The 21297-nt window shown below is 39.9% G+C and overlaps 1 protein-coding gene across 1 annotated transcript in view; it reads left to right on the top strand.

The window, feature by feature from the left end:
- The window catches only part of tmem59 (transmembrane protein 59), a 41532-nt gene that overhangs the window by 10580 nt on the left and 9655 nt on the right, over window positions 1–21297 (top strand). The window contains exons 2-6 of the mRNA XM_072274083.1: window positions 908–1013; window positions 11306–11400; window positions 11996–12145; window positions 18701–18782; window positions 19919–20042. Coding sequence (XP_072130184.1) covers window positions 908–1013; window positions 11306–11400; window positions 11996–12145; window positions 18701–18782; window positions 19919–20042 — 557 coding nt within the window. The remainder of the gene's footprint in view (window positions 1–907; window positions 1014–11305; window positions 11401–11995; window positions 12146–18700; window positions 18783–19918; window positions 20043–21297) is intronic.

Below are 21297 nucleotides of genomic sequence, written 5' to 3'. Positions count from 1 at the left end.
TAAGTCAAATACAATTGGCGTTTCAGTTGTACCATGCATGGGACAAGGGATAAGCGATCTTGCAACCTTAATAATATGCTCAGAATCAAACAAAGTATTCATTGTTTTTAAATTTGATTCTGCATTTTTGATCAGCTAGTAGCATGCATGCCTGAATAAGCAAGTTTCATTTCAAGCCTTACTTTAGAAGCCTGTCTTAAAATTGTGCAACTTTACTTTGAAGGCATTAATTTGTATCACATGTTGTGTGTTGACTTGTGCAATTTTAACATATAATCTTCCTTGGCCACTTGCCAATTGTAGACCATAAGATGTAGGAGCAGAATTAGGCCATTTGGACCATCGAATGTTTCGCCATTTCATCATGGCTGTTACACTTTTCCTTCAGCCCCAATCTCCTGCTGCCTTCTCTCCTCCCCCATATCCCTTCATGCCCTGACCACCCAAGGATTTATCAACCTGTGCCTTAAATATACATTTGGTCCCCACAACTGCCTGTGGCAATGAATTTCACAGATTTACCACCCTCTGGCTAAAGAAATTCCTCCTCATCGCCTTTCTAAAAGGACACCCCTCTATTCTGAGGCTGTGTCCTCTGGTCTTAGACTCTCCCACCATAGGAAACATTCTCTCCACATTCACTCTATCAAAGCCTTTCATCATTCAATAAGTTTCAATGAGGTCATCCCGCATTCTTCTGAATTCTAGTGAATACAGGCCCAAAACCATCAAATGTTCTTCATATGACAAGCTGTTCAATCCTGGTATCATTTTCATTAACCTCCTTTGAACCTTCTCCAGTTTCAGCACGTTCTTTCTAAGATAAATTGTGACTTTGAAATTGTATCAGTTGTTGCTGGTAGAAGTTCCTTACTTAAGCATTTTTCTGTTTTTTCCATTATGGCAGGAAGAGGAACTCTATGCTTGTCAAAGAGGCTGCAGGCTCTTCTCGATCTGTCAATTTGTGGATGATGGCACTGAATTAAACAGAACCAAGAATGAATGTGAATCTGGTAAGATTTTAGACTTGTGTGCCATGATATGCTCTGGTGCTGTACAGAACTTTTGATTAAACAACCAGTAATAGAAGATGACATGCCCTAAGGAGGAATCTTTTGAATGGTTAGGAAATTGATGGAATCAGATATATTAGCTCACACTGCTGGGGAGGTTATTAACAGCAATAGGATAATTTTGTAGTACAGCTGACATAGAAATCATAAGTACTTTTATCTTAGTAGAGACTATAGAGACTTGTATATCAAAGTGCAGGAGTTTCGACATATGCATTCATAAAGTGCATCAGGAGCAGCTTTCTCAGCTAATGCAACCAGGAAAGCAGTTACAAAATATTACTTTAGATCTTATAAAATGATAGCAATCTTATAGTAAAATGTTGTTAGTAAAATTTAAAGACTTCCACAGGGATCCTGCTAGTGCCTGTGGAATGGCTTGTAGATTTATTAATAGCTTAACAATGACAGATCTAAGGAATAACTTCATAATACTATATGATTATATGTTGCTTTGAGAAATAAAATTTCCATGTGGAGTTTGATTGTGACAAAAGCTGCTAAGGTTTTAAAAGTTTGTGATATTGCGGAAAAATTAGCTAGCCTGAAAAGTGGAAACACATTAAAACATGATCAAAAACAAATAGAATCTGTTTTTATGCCTTGCTAGTTTATATTCCTAGAGGTTCTACATGTACTATATGTTTAATTAAAAAGGATGTGGTTATAAATATGGGATCCTTGGAGAAATGGGAAGAAATGATCCATTGGTGTGGAGAGGGGAGGAGGGAGGAAATATTAGACATGTATATCCATTTTCATAGTAGTAGAAACATTAAAAATAAACTTAATGAGAGATGGATGTAAAACAGAATTGTAATAAGTAGGTTATTTTTGGGTTAGGTGACTCTAAACTGTAGGACGCAACAGGAATTGGTGATGGGCCCTACATCTTCACTTGATGATTTGCATAAGGGGATCAAGTGCAATATATCCAAATTTGCTGAAGGTGTAAATTTAGATGGTTTTCAATTGGGGGGGGGGCCTTAGAAATTTCAAGGGGCAGGCTGAATGAAAGGGTGAGGACATGGGAGATGACTGTTTGTCATACCTGCACAATCAGGAGGTAAATTTAGCAGTCTGTGACAGGGAGAAGCTAAAGTCAGATGTATCAGTATTACGGTGGAGTAAAGGGAATTGCAGAGACATGCAAGAAGAGTTGACCAAAATTGATTGGAAGGGTGCATGAGAGGGATGATGACAGAAAGCAATGGCTAGAGTTTCTGAGAGCAATTTGGAAGGCAGAGTATAATACATCCCAAAGATGAAGAACTATTCTAAAGGGAAGTTTATGCAACCATCATGACAAGGAAAGTCAAAGACAGCGTAAAAGAAAAAGAGAGGGCATTTAATATCGCAAAAATGATTGGGAAGTTAGGGTTTTGGGAAGAGTTTAAAAACTGATGAAAGGCAACTAAAGCCATAAGGAGAGAAAAGCTGAAATATAAAGGTAAGCTAGTCAACAATATAAAATAGGATACCAAATGTTTTCTGATATATATAGAGAAAAACAGAGGTGAGAGTAGATATTGGACCGCCGTAAAATGATGCTGGAGAGGTAGTAATTGGGGCAAAGAAATGGCAGATGAACTCAATAAATACTTTGCGTTACTCTTCACTGTAGAAGACACTTGCAGTATGCCAGAAATTCAAGAGTGTCGCGACAGGAGTGTGTCTAGTTGCTTTTACCAAGGAGAATGTGCTTGGGAAGCTGAAAAGTCTAAAGATAGATAAGTCATCTGGACCATATGGACTACACCTCAAGGTTCTGAAAGAGGTAGCTGAAGAGATTGTGAAGGCATTAGTGATGATCCTTCAAGAATCACTAGATTCTGGAAAGTTTCCAGAGGACTGGAAAATTGCAACTGTCACACCACTCTTTAAGAAGGGAGGGAGGCAGAAGAATGGAAATTGTAGGCCAGTTAGCCTCACTTCAGCAGTTGGGGAGATGATGGAGTCCATTCTCCATTGGAGTACTTGGAGGCGAATGATAAAATAGACCAAAGATTGCATAGTTTTCTTAAGTGTAAATCTTGCCCGATAATCCTGAAAAATGCATGTCTTCTTCCTACAAGGTGAATCCTAACATCATGAATGGCTGTGATGCTTCACTCCTAGATGAGAGTAACAAGTTTTATGCATACTTTGAAAGGGAGAATAAAACTACACCTATGCAAATCTCTACATCTGGTGACCCTTGGAAGCTGACTTCAGGATATCTTTCATGAGGGTGAACCCTTGCAAGGCCTCAGACCTTGTTGGTACCTGGTAGGGCACTGAAAACCTGTGCTCATCAACTGGCTGGAGCATTCAAGGACATCTTCAGTCTCTCACCGCTACAATCAGAGGTTCCTACCTGCTTCAAAAAGGTGACAGTGCCCAAGTAGAGCAGGGGGAGCTGCCTCAATGACTAATGCATAGCTGCACTCACCTCTGCAGTGATGAAGTGATTTGAGCGATTGGTCATGGCCAGAATCAATTTCTGCCTAAGCAAGGACCTGAATCTGTTGCCACAATAGGTCTACAGTGGAGGCAATCTCGCTGGCTCTCCATTCGGCCTTGGATCACCTAGATAACAGTAATACAGACAGTTGCAAGAAAAAAGTTTGTGAACCCTTTGCAATTACCTGGTTTTCTGCATTAATTACTCATAAAATGTGGTCTAATATCTGAGTCACAATAATAAACAAACAGAATCTGCCTAAACTAATAACACACAAATAATTGTACTACTTCTCATCAATACTGAATACATGATTAAACAATCATATTCTAGGTTCAAAGAAGTATGTGAACTCTGGGGTAGTGCTTTCTACAAAAGCTATTTGGAGTCAAGTGTTCCAATCATTGAGATGAGCTGGGAGGTATGAGGTGTAGTGGTGCCTTGCTCTATAAAAAAAAGACACACGAAGTCAGGTTATAGGCAGAGCCTGCTCTTCTCAAGAAAAATCTGTATATGTGCACCATGCCTCAATCAAAACAACTTTCAGACGACCTTAGAAGAAGAACTGTAGAGGTTCATGAAGCTGGAAAAGGCTACAAAAGCATTTTGAAAGACCTGAGTGTTCATCAGTCCACAATAAGAGAAATTTTCTACAAATGGAGGAAATTTAGTACTGTTGCTACTCTCCCCAGGAGTAGGCGTTCTGCAAAGATCACACCAAGGGCACAACGTGCAATGCTGAAGGAGGTGAAAAAGAACCCAAGGGTAACAGCAAAAGACCTGCAAAAATCTCTAGAACTTGCTAAAGTTTCTGTTCATGTGTCCATGCTAAGAAAAACACTCAACAAGAATGGTGTCCTTGGAAGGACACCACTGAGGAAATCACTGCTCTCCAAAAACAAAAACATTGCTGCATGTCTCAGGTTTGCAAAAGACCACCTGGAGTTCTATAATGCTTCTGGGACAATGGTCTATGGACCTGTGAGACAAAAGTTTTTTGGCAGAAGTGCCCACCGCTATGTTTGGAGGTAAAAGGGCACTACACACCAACACCAAAACCTCATCCCAGCTGTGAAGCATGGTGGAAGGAGGATCATGCTTTGGGGCTGCTTTCTGTCTCAGGGCCTGGACAGCTTGCAGTCATTGACAGAACAATGAATTCAAAATTGTATCAAAACATTTTACAGGAGAATGTCATGGTAGTGGTCCACCACCTGAAGCCTACTAGAAGTTGGATGATGCAACAAGACAATGATCTGAAACACAAGAGTAAATCAACAAAAAAGAGAAAATGTGTTTTGGAATGGCCAACTCAGAGTCTACACTTTAACCCGATTGAGATGCTATAGTGTAACCTGAAGAGGGCTACACTACACTACATGCAAGGTATCCCAGAAATATTGATGAACTGAAATAGTTTTGTGTAGAGGAATAGTCAAAAATTCCTCCTCGCCATTGCAGCTGCAGAAATTGTCTGGTGGAGGCTATTGCTGCTAAAGGAGGTTCTACCAGTTATTAAATACAAGGGTTCACTTACTTTTTCCAGCCTGTGCTGTGAATGATTAAACATTGTATTCAATAAAGACCTGAAAAGTACAATTGTTATTAGTTTAGGTCAGGGATAGGCGGCCGGCAAAGGTATTTTGACCGGCCCGCGAGCAAATATTGAGATACTATGCTTACCTAGCCCGTGAGTGATTTGTTTTCCTTATTCTGAGTGTTTCACGCAACCACACTGATGGACATGCATGGCATCTTGTTACACTGGCCTCAGGTTCCGTTTTGTTCTAAACCGAACGCTGGTAAATACGAATGACGGGAAGTCAGACTACCTTATTAATATGTATTAGATACTCTCCGTGCACGCGCAGGTTTTCAGATGGGACCGTTCAAATTTGTAAACAGAAACAACGTCACTGTGTTTTAACAAGAAATTCACGCTAAATATCCAGATATTTACATGTGCTACGATACTTGTTGAAAAACTCGTGTTTCGAAATAAAATCAAAGAAAAAAATTCCAATGGTAGTGAATGCAAAACGCAGGAAGGTAGACGCTGAGTGCCGAAAAAGCAGTGAAAATGAAGGAAATACCTGTGCCAGCTACGAAGACTCAAAATGTATTGCAGGAAAGATGAAGCCTTTTACAAATGGAGAGTTTGTCAAAGAATGTTTACTGGCAGTGGTGGATATTGTTTGTCCTGAAAAGAAATCTTTATGTCCATCTATCCACCTGTCAACAAGAACGATCACACGGCGAGTTGAAGAAATCTCAGCAGATGTTAGAAGTTGTTTAAGGGATGCCGGCAATGAATTGCTTTTTTTTCCAATTGCGCTTGATGAGAGTACAGACTTGAGAGACACTGCTCAACTTGCAGTGTTTGTGCGAGGAGTGACCTCAACTTTTCAAATTTTTGAAGGGCTTATTCAATTAATTCCTATGAAGGACCCGGTTACTGGAGCAGACATTTTTGAAGTTTTGCTGAAAATGATGTCAAAAATGAAACTTAATGTGTCGAAGCTAATTGGCATCACAACTGATGGGGCACCAGCAGTGGTGGGACAGAAAAACTAAACTGAGTTCTTTGATTACTAATTGGCATCCTTGGTTAAGCATAAATGGTTTTCTAGCATGTGTTACTCATTAATTTGAGGCAAAACATAACTAGATGTATTCAAATGGATAATTCCCATATTTCAAGTTTTTTATGGCATTTATCTGGCCCACCGTCCGCTCATTAATATGCGATTCAGTCCACAGAGGCAAAAAGGTTGCCGACCCCTGGTTTAGGTGGATTGAGTTTGCTATTATTGTGACTTAGATGAAGATCAGACCACATTTTATGATTAGTGTAGAAAACCAGATAATTGTAAAGGTTTCACAGACTTATTCATGCAACTGTACGTCAGGCCACTAATTATTGATTACAGCTCAGTTTTCAATACCATCATATCTGCAGTACTAATCAACAAGCTCCAAAACTTGGACCTTTGTACCTCCCTATGGAAAAAAGCTTGTGTTATAGCAGAACTGCCTGGACTGTGAACAAGCAGTATCCCATTAAGCAAGGGATACCTCTGTACAAAACTATGATGGATATAGATGGGTAAATGCATGCAGACTTTTTCCCCTGTGGTTGGGTGAGACTTGAAGTAGAAGGGTTGAAACATTCAAGGGGAACCTGAGGGGGAAATTCACTCATAGGGTGATGCAAGTGTGGAAGCAGCTGCTAGTGAAGTGGTGAATGTGGGCTCAATTGTAACATTTAAGAGAGGTTTGGATAGGTATATGGATAAAAGGTTTGTCAGAATATCATTGACCATTTACGACATAGAAGTTTCTTCACCTTCATGTAGGGAATGAGAGTTCTCTAAGATGGCAATAGAGGCTTGAGTTGCATAGGATAATCAATACTGACTTTAGAATTATCAGAGCAAAATGCTGTTGAGTTTTAATGGTCAGCCATGATCTTATTGATCAGTGGATCAGGCATGAGTGGCCAAATGGCCTGTCTTGACTTCTTGTGACATGTGTGGTCAAAATAAAGGGTAATTTTGTTAAACTGTTATCAGTAGGGTGTTACAAGGATTAGCAGTAGGATATCTGCATTAAACACTTGAAAAACAGCACAATTTATCAATGTTTGCTAATGATGCAAGTCTGAATCGGGAAAGTAGGGTCTGTAGATAATGCAAAGTCTTTGTAACGAGATATCTGTGCCTTAGTGGACAACAGGGAGTGCGCAAATTTGTTTATTAATTTGTAACAAAATATCTGTGCCTTAGTGGGACAACAGGGAGTGTGGAAATTTGCTTATTAATTTTGGTAGGAAAAATTTTAAAATCAAATGTTAAACCTAACAAATACAAGTGTACAGAGGCATCTGAGTGTGCTAATGCACAGAATGGGAGTGTTAGCATAAAGGTTTTCATATTTTTTTGATGGTTCTTGCTGGAAATACCAACATTTATTGACCATCACTGGTAGTGATGTTCCTATGCAGCTGTTGCCTTTGTCCTCTTCTGTGGTATACAAGAATTTGTAAAAGGTTTTGTTAGAGTGTAGAGGTAAGTACATTGGTACATTTTGTTGATAGTATGATGGGTGGTTTACTAGTGAAGGAGATGCTTTGTCTTGGCTAATTTTGACCCAATTATGTTGTCATTCCATTTCTGGGCAACTGGAAAGTGTTATATCATGTTCCTGACTTGTACTGCAAAGTTTTTTTTAGTATCTGCAAGGCGGGAGATACCCAGCCTATGACTTGCATTTATATTTATGTAATTGGCTCAATTGAATTTCCAGTCAACAATAACTAATTTTTTTTGAACTTCAGATGGTGTCAAGGCTGCAGTTCAGATTTAGTTGATTTTAATTCTTTTAGATTTATAGTGATGGTTTTGGGGACCGAGGGGGATTAGGGATCAGGTTACAGTTTAGGGAGAGGGATGTGGGGAATTAGAGGCCAAGCCAGAGTCTGAGTCTGAGCCTCCGCTCCACATTGGAAGTTGGAAGGCCAGTAACACAGAGGTAGGATGTCCAGTGTGAATGAGAGCTGGTGCCCCCCACGCCCCACATTGTTGAGCTGTCTACAGGTTCCAGGGTTGGAGTTCCCTGCAGGCAGAAGAAAGAGGGTCCTATGACTCCCTGAGTATGCAAATCGGTGAGACTGGAATTTGAGGCCTAGTGTTTGGGGTCCCGTCATTGGCCTTGTGTTTGGCAATTGGCAGGTCCTGAGGTTGATGCCGAAGATTGAAGCCTGACAGTTGATCAGAAGTCCAAAAGTCAAGGCCCAATGGTGGAAGCCCAAGTCTGTTAGTCTTTGTCTGCTGGGGAAGTCAAAGCCGGATGTGTGTGAGGCTGAATCTGAATCTGCTGTAGGATGAAGATGGCCCGTCCTAGGGTTGGGGGGGCGGTGTGGGTGTGTGTGTACGTACGTGTACGTACACAGAGGAAAAAAGAGGAAAGGGGTTTGCTTTGCTGTTGCTGTTTTGTCTCTTTTTTCTGTTGTGTCCCTGTGCCGAGCATTGTGGACATACTGTGTTTGCTCTGGAATGTGTAGTCATACTTGCGGGATCCCCCCCAGCATCCCTTGGTGTGTTAATGCTAACGATGGATTTCACTGTATGTTTTGATGTACAGATGATAAATAAATTTGGATCTTGATAATGGTAGGGGTCGTGGTGGTATTGCGGTTGAAAGTCAAGGATAGGTGATTAGACTCATTTTTTGAAGCTGCTCATTGTTTGACATTTGCTTGACTTTTGTATAGGTTTTGCTCTGCCAGCTGCGGCAAAAGAACATCACATTGGTTCTTTTGAGATTTTTGCCATGAGTGTTTAATGCTTTGATAAGATCAGATTTGGAGAAGTCTATACAGATTTCATTATAGTACCTAAGGAATGTTTTTTTTTGGAAGGAAGTGTCCTATGAGGACATGCGATTTCTCTCTGGAATTTCGTAGAATGTAAGGTGACCTTTTGAAACCAGCAGTACTGATATTTGACAATATTAAATGTTGACGCTGTATATTCACTTGGGTGGGGGGGGAGTGGGAAATGGGGTTAGGAGTGAGAGACTTCATTTACTGTTGAGTTGCATCTTAAGTCTACACCCGAAAGGGCAGTGGATAATCAGTATTTAAGGTAATCACATTTAAAGATGAAATTGATAATTTTTTTTTTAGACACATCAATAACAGGATCAGGTAACAATGTGCACTTGATACAGAAAAATCTTAATGGTGGATCAGGAGCAAGGGGCTCCTTGGCTTTAACGTGATTGGTCTTGTGTTCTTGCCACTGTAAATATTGTAGGAAGAAGTGCATTTAAGACAGAAGACTATAATGTTATTAATTATCTTTACTTGTGTAGTACTGTGCAAAAGTCTTAGGCATGTGTAAAAAAGATGCTTTCAAAATTATGAAATGAGAAGTTTCTAAATATCAAAAAAATTACTGTAAATCACTTTTTGGTATGACCACCCTTTGCCTTTAAAACGGTGTCAATTCTCTTGAGTACACTGTTGAGCAGTTTTTTAAGAAAATCGGCTGGTTCTAAGCATCTTGGAGAAAAACTGCCACAGTTCTTCTGCAGACTTTGGCTGTCTCACTTGTTTCTGTCTCTCCAGGTAATCCCAGACAGCATCAAAGATGTTGTGATCAAGTCTCTGTAAAGGCTATACTATCTGTTTCAGAACTCCTTGTTCTTTTTGCTGAAGATAGTACTTTATTACCTTGGTCATGTGTTTGGGGTCATTGTTCTGCTGCAGAATGAAATTGGGACTGATGGTATTGTGTGATGGATGAGAATCTGCTTGTACTTCTCAGCAGTGAAGATTCTATTAATTCTGACCAGATCACCAACTCCATTTGCAGAAATATACCCCCAAACCTGCAGGGAACCTCTGCCGTGCTTCACTGTTGGCTGAAGACACTCATCCATGTTGCACTCTCCAGCTGTTCTACAGACAAACTACTGTTTCATCCAAAAATTTCAAATTTTGGCTCGTCAGACCAGAGCACTTGCTGCTATTATTGTTATTGTGAGAGGGACAGGGAGAGGAAAAAAAGGAAAAATTTTCCCTTTTTCTTTCTTTCTTTCTTTCTTTCTTTCTCTCTCACACTCTCTGTTCTCTCTCTCTGTCCCTCTCACAATAACTCCTTGCCTGCTCTCCATCTTCCTCTGGTGCTCCCCTCCCCCTTTCTTTCTCCCCAGGCCTCCCATCCCATGATCCTCTCATATCCCTTTTGCCAATCAACTGTTTAGCTCCATCCCTCCCCCTCCTGTCTTCTCCTATCATTTTGGATCTCCCCCTCCCCTCCCACTTTCAAATCTCTTACTATCTCTCCTTTTAGTTAGTCCTGACGAAGGGTCTCAGCCCGAAACGTCAACTGTGCTTCTTCCTATGGATGCTGTCTGGCCTGCTGCATTCCACCAGCATTTTGTGTGTGTTGCTTGATGTGTCTCTTGTCCAGTACACTTTCATGGTTGATCACTGCATTTCTGATCCTCAACCTTGCCTTTTTCTTCCATGTTTCTTCAGAAGAGCTTGGACAGCACATCTTGAAACTCCTGCCGGCTGCAAAATTTCTGCTTGGGAGAGACCTTGCTGATGTTGGATGAACACCTTGCGTCTTGTTGCTATGCTCACTCTTGCTATGGTTGAAGGTTAAATTGTCACACCTATCACATCCTCACCTTTTAGTTGGTTGTCCTTCACCCAGTTTGATTCCTTCTAGACTAGTTTCTGTTTCAGTTAATCAGTTAAGTTTATCAAACTCATTATGCCATTGATCATTAGTACCTGTTCGCTATCTTTGTTTAATCACGCACAGGGCTATATACCTAGAAAATAATCAAGTTTTTATTTGAAAAGTTAGTATGTGACTTTTTTTAATGAAATACAGAAATTTCTCTGACATTAATTTTTTTTGGAAATTGAATGTTTGGAAATCTCTTGCTCTTTTCTACTGATAAAGTAATGCAGAAGGCAAAAAATAAACATCTACAACAAAATTCGTATTAAAAAATCTGTGGTGCATAAGATTTTGCACAGTACAGTATGATATTGTTTAATTCTTCAGCTGGAATTGCTTCGAGTATCAACCGCTGAACTATAACTGCCAGTACTCTATCTTGTGTCACACAATCCCGAAGTTTGTGGCTTCAAGAGCTCCGTGGCTGTCTCATTGACTACTCTGGAGATAAAACTTTGCTGTGTATGAGATTGATATAAATCTGATTTTTGATACATTAGAAATGTTCTTTTTTATTTATTCCTTCTTAGCTTGTGTTGAAGCGTATAAACAGCAAGATGAGCAATATGCTTGCAACCTAGGATGTGAAAACCAACTGCCGTTTGCTGAACAGAGACAGAAACAGGTAAGGCAGGAACAAAGGAGTAAACCTGTTAACTCAGAAACACAACATAACTGTAGACATCGTTTTCAACTTCTCTACCTGTTGTACGGAATTTCTTCTGGTTACTTAGGTACAAAGTGATCATTCTTTTGTTACTGTGTGGTAGGTATTGATAGCACTAGAGTAAATGCGGTCTGACTTTCCAGGCTACAATCTCATAGAAAATTAACAGCTAAAGGGGAAGAAAGCTGTTGCAGTGTCACTTGGTAGGGGGGGAGGGGTGGAGAACACAACTCTTTTTTAAATAAATTGAAGGAATAAGGAAAAGGCAATATTCAAGGCTATGAAGAGAGAACTAGGAAAGCATCGTAGACCAGTAAGAGAATTTCTGTTGCTTTTTTTCCCCATAATGGAAGACCTGAGAATTTTTGGTTTTGAATTGTAGCGTACAGTTTAGCAGATAGAGAGAAAAAATCATGTTACGTCAGTCATATTTCGTGACAGCAATTGGGAATTATTAACATGTGCTCACTGTTAAGCATTGTTCCATTTTAATTTGAGTTTAGGGAATTACCAGGTTATATTTTGGATAATAATTATCCTCCCTTTTCTACAGCTCATGTCTATGGTGCCCAAAATCCACTTTGTTTACCCAATCAGCATAATGACAGCTTTCTGCAGTGACTTAATGAATTCTGCTCAGAGCTTTTTCACTTCGTGGACCTTCTACCTGCAAACTGATGATGGCAAAGTAGTTGTATTTCAGGTAACAATATTGCATATTCGGCACTTTCTGTAATTAAATGTGGGGCACACATAAAGGCTAAATGATCCTAACGGGTACTACCAGCAACCAAAAGGAGGCCAATGACTTTAAATAAGATAAGATAAAACTTTATTTATCCTGAAGAAATTTATTGTTGCAAGGATGCTCAGTAAGAAATATATACTTTAAAATACACGATGTAAGCATTGAGGTACCAAAAAAAATACAAAATGTGCATTTAAAAAGTAATAGTGCAAAATACAGATGTGCAAAGAAACCATATACTTACATACTTAAGGAGGAGGAGTTGTAGAACATTATAGCCACAGGGAGAAAGAGGATCTCCTGTGGCGTTCAGTGGTGTACTTGGTGGAATCAGTCTGTTACTAAAGGTGCGCCTTTGTCCAGTATATCATGGAGGGGGTGAGAGGGATTGTCCATAATGCTCCGTAGCTTCTACAGCATCCTCCTCTCAGACACAACCACCGGGGAATCTAGTTCTGCCCCCAGAACAGAACCAGCCTTCCTGACAAGCTTATCGATCTTATTGGTGTCAGCTGCTCTCACCCTGCTGCCCCAGCAGACTACAGCGTAGAATAGAATGCTGGCCACCACTGAGTCGTAGAACATCTGCAGCATAGTACTGCAGATGTTGAATGGCTGGAGCCTCCTCAGGAGGTACAGTTGGCTTTGTCCCTTCTTGTACAGAGCCCCAGGCAACACACACAAAATGCTGGAGGAACTCAGCAAGCCAGGCAGCATCTATGGAAAACAGTGCAGTTGATGTTTCGGGCCAAGACCCTTTAGCAGGAGGGTCCTGCTGAAGGGTTTCGGCCCAAAACATCAACGGTACTTTTTTCCATCGATGCTGCCTGGCCTGTTGAGTTCCTCCAGCATTTTTGTGTTGCTTGGATTTCTAGCAGCTGCAGATTTTCTCTTGTTTGTGATTGTACAGAGCCCCTGTATTTTTAGTGCAGTCCAGTTTATTCTCCAGGTGAGTTCCCAAGTATTTGTAGTCCTGGACTATAAATCAAGTTTTCTTTTTTTTGACTAAGATTCATTGTTATTCTCTTGTCAGTGATTTTGTTGTCTTTTGTCTTTTTACAATTGTTTTGTTTTCATCGTCAAAGGAGAGTGCATTTGCTGTGTGGTTGAGGAAAAGTTCTTGTTTTATTTCTTCACCAAATTTGGATACAGGGGAACTGCTGGAGTAATACTTGTTTCCTGAAGGGTAAAAATGTTCTAGTTATGTTATATACAAATGATGTGAATAGAAGAATAGCTGGAAAGCAGGAAACAGCACAAGCATAAATGAATCCTTCTAGGCAAAGGGTCTTAGCCCGAAACGTCAACTGTGCTTCTTCCTGTGGATGCTGTCTGGCCTGCTGCGTTCCACCAGCATTTTGTGTGTGTTGCTTGAATTTCTAGCATCTGCAGATTTCCTCGTGTTTGAATCCTTTTCTGTTTGGTGTTCAGGGCTGGGACCTCACCTTTTTAAAATTTATATTAATACCATAAGATATAGGAACAGAAGTAGGCCTTTCATCCCATCAAACCTTCTCCGCCATTCAATCATGGGCTGATCCAATTCTTCCAGTCATCCCCACTCCCCTGCCTTCACCCCATGCCCTTTGATGCCCTGGCTAATCAAGAACCTATCTATCGCTGCCTTAAATACACCCGATGACTTGGCCTCCACAGCCGCTCGTGGCAACAAATCCACAGATTTACTACCCTGTGACTAAAGTAATTTCTCCGCATCTCAGTTCTAAATGGACATCCTTCAATCCTGAAGTCGTGCCCTCTTGTCCTAGGCTCCCCTACTATGGGAAATAACTTTGTCATATCTAATCTGTTCAGGCCTTTTAACATTCAGAATGTTTCTATGAGATTCCCCCCTCATTCTCCTGAACTCCAGGGAACACAGCCCAAGAGCTATCAGACGTTTCTCATACAGTAACCCTTTCATTCCTGGAATCGTCTTTGTGAATCTTCTCTGAACCCTCTCCAACATCAGTATATCCTTTCTAAAATAAGGAGCCTAAAACTGCACACAATACTCCATGTGGCCTTATAGAGCCTCAACATCACATCCCTGCTCTTATATTCTACATCTTTAGAAATGAATGCCAACATTGCATTCGCCTTCTTCACAACCCACTCAACCTGGAGGTTAACCTTTAGGGTAACTTGCACAAGGACTCCCAAGTCCTTTTGCATCTCTGCATTTTGAATTCTCTCCCCATCTAAATAATAGTCTGCCCATTTATTTCTTCCATCAAAGTGCATGACCATACACTTTCCAATATTGTATTTAATTTGCCACTTCTTCGCCCACTCCCCTAAACTATCTAAGTCTCTCTGCAGGCTCTGTTTCCTCAACACTACCCGCTCCTTCACCTATCTTTGTATCATTGGGAAATTTGGCCGCAAGTCCATTAAACCCATAGTCGAGATCATTAATATACATCGTAAAAAGCAGCTGTCGCAACACTAACCCATATGGAACTCCACTGGTAACTGGCAGCCAGCCAGAATAGGATTCCTTCATTCCCACTCTCTGTTTTCTGCCGACCAGCCAATGCTCTACCCATGCTAGTAACTTCCCTGTAATTCCATGGGCTCTTGTCTTGCTAAGCAGCCTCCTGTGCGGCACCTTGTCAAAGGCCTTCTGAAAATCCAAGTAAACCACATCTACTGCATCTCCTTTGATTACCCTGCTTATAATTTCCTCAAAGAATTGCGGTAGGTTTGTTAGGCAGGATTTTCCTTTCAGGAAACCATGCTGGCTTTGGCTTATCTTGCCATGTGCCTCCAGTACTCCGTAAACTCATCCCTAACAATCAATTCCAACAACTTCCCAACCACTGATGTCAGGCTAACAAGTCTATAGTTTCCTTTCTGCTGCCTCCCACCCTTCTTAAATAGTGGAGTAACATTCGCAATTTTCCAGTCATCCAGTACAATGCCAGGATCTATCGATTCTTGAAAGATCACTGTTAATGCCTCCGCAATCTCTCCAGCTTCTTCCTTCAGAACCCGAGGGTGCATTCCATCAGGTCCAGGAGATTTATCCACCTTCAGACCATTAAGCTTCCTGAGCACCTTCTGAGTTGTAATTTTCACTGCACCAACTTCACTTCCCTGACATTCTTGCATGTCCGGTATACTGCAGATGTCTTCCATTGTGATTACTGATGCAAAATATGCATTCAGTTCCTCTGCCATCTTTGCATCTCTCATTACAATATCTCCAGCATCATTTTGTATTGGTCCTATATCTACCCTCGCCTCTCTTTTACCCTTTATATACTTAAAAAAAAGCTTTAGTTTTTGATGTGAGTCACCAGCTCCCTTTCATAATTCATCTTTTCCTTCTTCATGACCTTCTTAATTTCCTTCTGCAAGTCTTTTTAAAAGCTTCCTACTCGCTCTTCCCACCAGCTCTGGCATCCTTGTATGCCTACTCATTTGCTTTTACTTTGGCTCTGACCTGTCAGCCACAGTAGTGTCCTTCTTCCTTTTGAAAATTTCTTCTTATTTGGAATATATGTGTCTTGCACTTCCCTTATTTTTCGCAGAAACTCCAGCCATTGCTGCTCTGCTGTCCTTCCTGCAAATGTCCCTTTCCAGTCAACTTTGGCCAGTTCCCCTCTCATGCCATTGTAATTTCTTTTATTCCATTGAAATACCGACACATTGGATTTTACTTTTTCCCTCTCAAATTTCAATGTGAACTCGATCATATTGATCTCACTGTTCCCTGAAGGTTCCTTAACCTTAAGCTCTCTTATGACCTCTGAATCATTGCACAACACCCAATCCAGCACAGCCAATCCCTTAGTGGGCTCAACAACAAGCTGTTCTAAAAAGCCATCCCTTAGACATTCTACAAATTCTCTCTTGAGGTCCAGTACTGGCCTGGTTTTCCCAAACCACTTTCATGTTAAAATCCCCAATGATTATCGTGACATTGCCTTTCTGACACGCCTTTTCTAACTCCTGCTGTAATTTGTAATCCACATCCCAGCTCCATTTTGGAGGCCTGTATATAACTGCCATTAGGGTATTTTTATCCCTGCCTTTTCTTAACTCAACCCATAGAGACTCTACACCTTCTAATGCTATGTCATCCCTTTCTAATGATTTAATATTATTTCTTATACACAGAGCCACACCACCCCCTCTGCCTGCTAACCTATCTTTCTGATACATGGTATGTCCTTTGACGTTCAGCTCGCAATGACAGCCATCCTTTAGCCAAGTCTCAGAGATGGCCACAATGTCATATTTGCTGATCTGTAGCTGAATTTCAAGATCGTCCATTTTATTCCTTATGCTGTGTGCATTCAAATATAACACTTTCAGTCCAGTATTTGTTGCTTTCTGTTTTAACTGCACCACGCCTCTATTGCCCAGTAACTCATGCCACTGGCTGTGATTAAGCCTCATCTCCTGCCTGTTCTTTCTATAGTCTCTGTTGCATGCTGTCTTTGATTTATTTCTGTTTTCCCCTTCCTCAACCCTATCATTCCAGTTCCCATTCCCCTGCCAAATTAGTTTAAACCCTCCCTAACAGATTTATTAAATGTGCCCGCTAGGGTATTGAGCCCCTTTGGGTTCAGGTGTAACCTGTCTTTTTTGTACAGGTCGTACCTCCCCCAGAAGAGGCCCCAGTGATTCAGGAATCTGAAGCCCTGCCCCCTACACCAGTTTCTCGGCCACACATTAATACGCCTGATCATGTTATTCTTGCACTGGCTAGCATGTGACACAGGCAGCAATCCTGAGATAACTACCCTGGAGGTCCTGCCTTTTAGCTTCCTACCTAACTCGCTGAATTCTCTCTTCAGGACCTCCTCCCTTTTTCTACCTGTGTCATTGGTACCAATGTGTACCAAGACTTCTGGTTGTTCGCCCTCTCCCTTCAGAATATGCTGCACCCGATCCGAGACACCTGGGAGGCAACACACCATGCGGGTATCCTATTAGGCTGACAGAACCTCCTGTCTGTTCCCCTCACTATGGAATCCGCTATGACTACCGCATTCTTCATCTTCCTCTTTCCCTTCTGCACCACGGAACCAGGCTCAGTGCCAGAGATCCAGTCGCCGTGGTCGTCCTCTGTCAGGTCATCCCCCTCAACCGCATCCAAAATGAGATAATGATTACTGAGGGGAATGGCCACAGGGGTGCTCTCTACTATCTGAGCTCTTCCCTTCGCCTCCCTGACCATCACCCACTTATCCAACTCCTGCAGCCTCGGGGTGACTAACCCCCTGTAGTTCCCCTGTATCTCCTGTTGAGCTGTAGGTCATCGAGCGGCTTGTTAACAAGTTAAGTAACTCGTTAAAGTACCAAGATAACACAAAAGTAGATAGAGAAGTAAGTTGAAAAAGAGATACAACAGGGCTTTAAAAGAATGTAGATAATGAAATATAATATGAAATTAGACATTCCCAATCATCCAATTCCTGTTTCTATATTGTTGATTCAGAATCTAATGCAACAATATATATTATACCTAGGGCATGATTTTCAATAGATTGTTCGTAAAGCTAATGGAATGAATATGTAAGTAGGGAGATTATACTTCAGCATATGGGGCATTGGTGAAACCTCTGGAGAATTGTGTACAGTATTAATCTTTTATTTGGGAACAGTGTTTATAAAAACATGTTTAGGTGAGAAGACTCACTGGGCACTAAAGGACAGATTGTCCTATAAGACAAAAGGCTGAAAAATGAAATTTGTGTTTGGAGTCTGGAAGAGTGAAAGGGACTTGATTAAAGTACAAAATCTTCAGGGATTTTGTGATATATATGGTGAAAATATTTCCTTTCATGGGAGATGCTAAGTTGAGAAGTTGCTATTTAAAAATAATGCATTACCCATTTAAGATAATTGAGGCTAGTTGAGAGCCTTGGAGTGCAAAGGAATGTTGGAAGCCGAGTATTTGAATACTTTGAGGAATGTGGGTAGATTCTTGTTGAGCGAGCATAGTGGTGGAAGGGTTGCCTGCTGGAATGTAGATTTGAGGTTACAATCCAGTTAGGTTTCATGTTATTAATTAGGTAACAGACAAGGGCTGAGTGGCTGATTTGCATATATATATGTGAACAAATAAAACTGGAGGATTAAAAGAGGAGGGGAAGAGAATCCTTAATTGTCTGAAAATCTATGAAATATAAGTTTTGTAACTGGATTTTTTTCACATTGATGTCATTTGCACAATTTGAATCTAGCTTGGCGCATGATGCATTTAGATGCAAGTGCAATTTGCTTTAAAGTAGGCCTCTAGGAAAAAAATTGGGCAGAAAGAAAAACCTAGAAAAAGTAAAACAATTTTGTGTTTTGTGCAAACTAAGTTAAAACTAAAAATGATAAACAATCCTAATAATTAGGAGATAAAAGAGTGACTACAGAGAGAAAATATAGGGAAAAAATTGATCACTAAAATCGTTAATATTTTTGCTCATCTTTCATATTGGTTTTTATAGTACAAAATTATTTATATTTACTTTCTATTCCTTTTGCTTTTCTGTTTCCTTTAAGTCTGAACCAGATGTGCGATTCATGATTCCACAACTTGAGCTGCAAACAGACAATGTTAAAGAGACATCTCAAGCACTCTCAGGTAACCAGTCCTTAATTTGTGGACTAATGCTTGTACATGATGGGATGTGGAATTTACCATGGCACATTTTTTGGCTACTCAGCCTGTTAATAAAACAGGAGTTTAGAATGGTGAAATGTTTCCTGATGATGCTCAAGTCTGATTTGCAAAATTTTTCGTTCAAACCCTCATAGTAAAATCTCATAGTACTTACATATTTATTAGTGCATAATATAGATTTTCCTATTTTTTATGTCTGTTATCCTTAATTAATTTGTTTTGCTTGACTAATTGCGTGTATATTATGATTCTTTCCTTTTCCAGTAACATTGTACAATTCTATTTTCAGTTGTTTAAGGAGAAATAAGTTTCATCCTATTCAGCCTGCCAATAAAATATTTTTGCTTATTGTTTTTTTCCCTTATTGACATGTTGGATTTAAGTTCTTTAAAGTTTAAAATTCACATCCTTGTTGAAATCCACCTTATTGCCAACACTCTCACCTCAAACTTCAACCCTGCAGCTTTTTTTCTGAAATTTCCTTTGGCTTTAAATCTTCAAACTGTCATTAAATATCATTTTGGATCAATTGTTTCCCCCATTTCAGCAACTGTGCCTTCTGCTGTCCATGTCCATAGCCATATGGTGGAATATGATACCTTATGAACTTTTTCTCCTTAAAACCCATGTTTTTGGTCAATAACTCATAAAATAATCTTGGAGTTCTCATTAAATATGAATGCCACTTACTGTGATAGCTTTGAAATGGGGATCCTTTTTCCTAATACACTAAATTCTACACCTTGCATTCGTGTACAGTAGGTGTTGCTTTTCCAATGCCTAATTACTCCAATCTTTAAAATTCATGAAAAAATAATTTTTCTGTATATTTTTCTATTTAACTTCATCCTCGTTATGTTTGAAACTGCAATTTTTCAGAATTTTGTCTCGTTCACTTTTGTACTTATGACATCATCTTCCCTCAGTTTGGCTCACAGACTTCACACCACCATCAGAATTTACTAAAACAAAGCTATTTGCTTTGTTTTAATGTCTTCAGCCCATGAGAATTAGTTCTATGAGGTTTATAGTAACAATATTAGTAACAGAGCTTGAGGCAGGCCTGTATCTAAAATTTCTCTTGCTCTTATCAACAGATCACATATCTAAGGCTCTTTACGATGACACTCGTAAAGCTTTCAGAAGGGAGCCTGGGAGTGGTTTGTATTTGAAAGAGGGCCGTGAACAGGAAAATCAGAGTGTCTTGGAATGTTTGTCAAGGTAGATATTTTGAAATTTTGACTCCAGGCAGAATATTTATTTGATGCAGTAAGTTGCAAACTTGTAAGGATGTAGGGTAGTCCAGTTAAAATAATTCTGTAGTTACATACTGGATGATAATGGATTCTCTCATATAAGCAGTTAGATAAGTTTTGACTGTATTTCACTAAGATTTCATTTGTATTGTTTGAATGCAGAGTAACATTAACAACTTGTATAGTGATCCCTTCATACAAGGTGCTTCTCAGACTGGAATTGAGTTAGTTTCAAATGATTTCCTCAGTCCAGAGATGCCAGCGCTGATTGTCCAGCCATCCAGGCTGAGAGGCTTAAAAACCTGGGTGTTAATTCAGTCCTCCTGCTTAGAACTGCTAAACTGCTCAAAACGCTATCCATTTTGTATAAATAAAACCAGAATATATAAGGTAAAAGTTGCAGACAATCAAATAGCAATAGCTTATAAGTTTGGTTAAATTTGAAGTGTTCATTGCAGGTGTTCCAGCATTTTAACTTTGCTAAGTAGTGATGTTTAGATTGACCTGACTGCAATGGATAGCAAGTTTAACAAGTACATTGAACATTGAGGTATCAAACGTGTGTATTTTATACCACTGCATTTGATCTTGTATATTCTGAGCAGCACTTGTTGCTGCAGCAGTCATGGGGATAATATTTTCCATTATTTAATGCAGCTGAATTGCTGGTTGTCAGTTCAAATAAATTGCTTGTGCCCCTGTCACATTACAAAATGAGCGATTTAAAAAATAATTTGTTTTCCCTTTGATAGGTTGATCTTCACTTATTTTAAACATACCAAGTTCTTGATTTTCCTGAAATCAATTAAGTATCAGAATGAGGTCTTAGAACTGGTGATGCAATTTGAAAATCAGATTTAATATCACCAGCATGTGTTATGAAATTTGTTGACTTTGTGTATTTCAGTGATGGTATGCAGTGTAGGGACTCCTCAATTTCTTGAGGCAGAATTCACCCAGACTGTTAAGGGTTAAGTTCGCCATGTATATTACGTTGTACGTTATTACGTTTTGGGGCAGGTTTTTTTCTTAAATACAACATTGCCATTTGTTTGCGTTTTTGCTTGTACATTAGAAGTAATTACACTTGTGTCGATTTTTATCGACACTCCTACACTGGTGACCCTAGTGCTTCTCTTGGATGATTCCAGAGTGATTTTGCTCATTTTACAATCATGATTGCAAACGCCGTTGCTCTGAAACTCCCTGAATTCTGGCAA

The sequence above is a fragment of the Mobula birostris genome, chromosome 12 (genome assembly GCF_030028105.1).
Source record: "Mobula birostris isolate sMobBir1 chromosome 12, sMobBir1.hap1, whole genome shotgun sequence".
Taxonomy (NCBI): domain Eukaryota; kingdom Metazoa; phylum Chordata; class Chondrichthyes; order Myliobatiformes; family Myliobatidae; genus Mobula; species Mobula birostris.
Note: the sequence above shows the minus strand (reverse complement) of the source record. Positions and strands in the feature narration are given on the sequence as shown.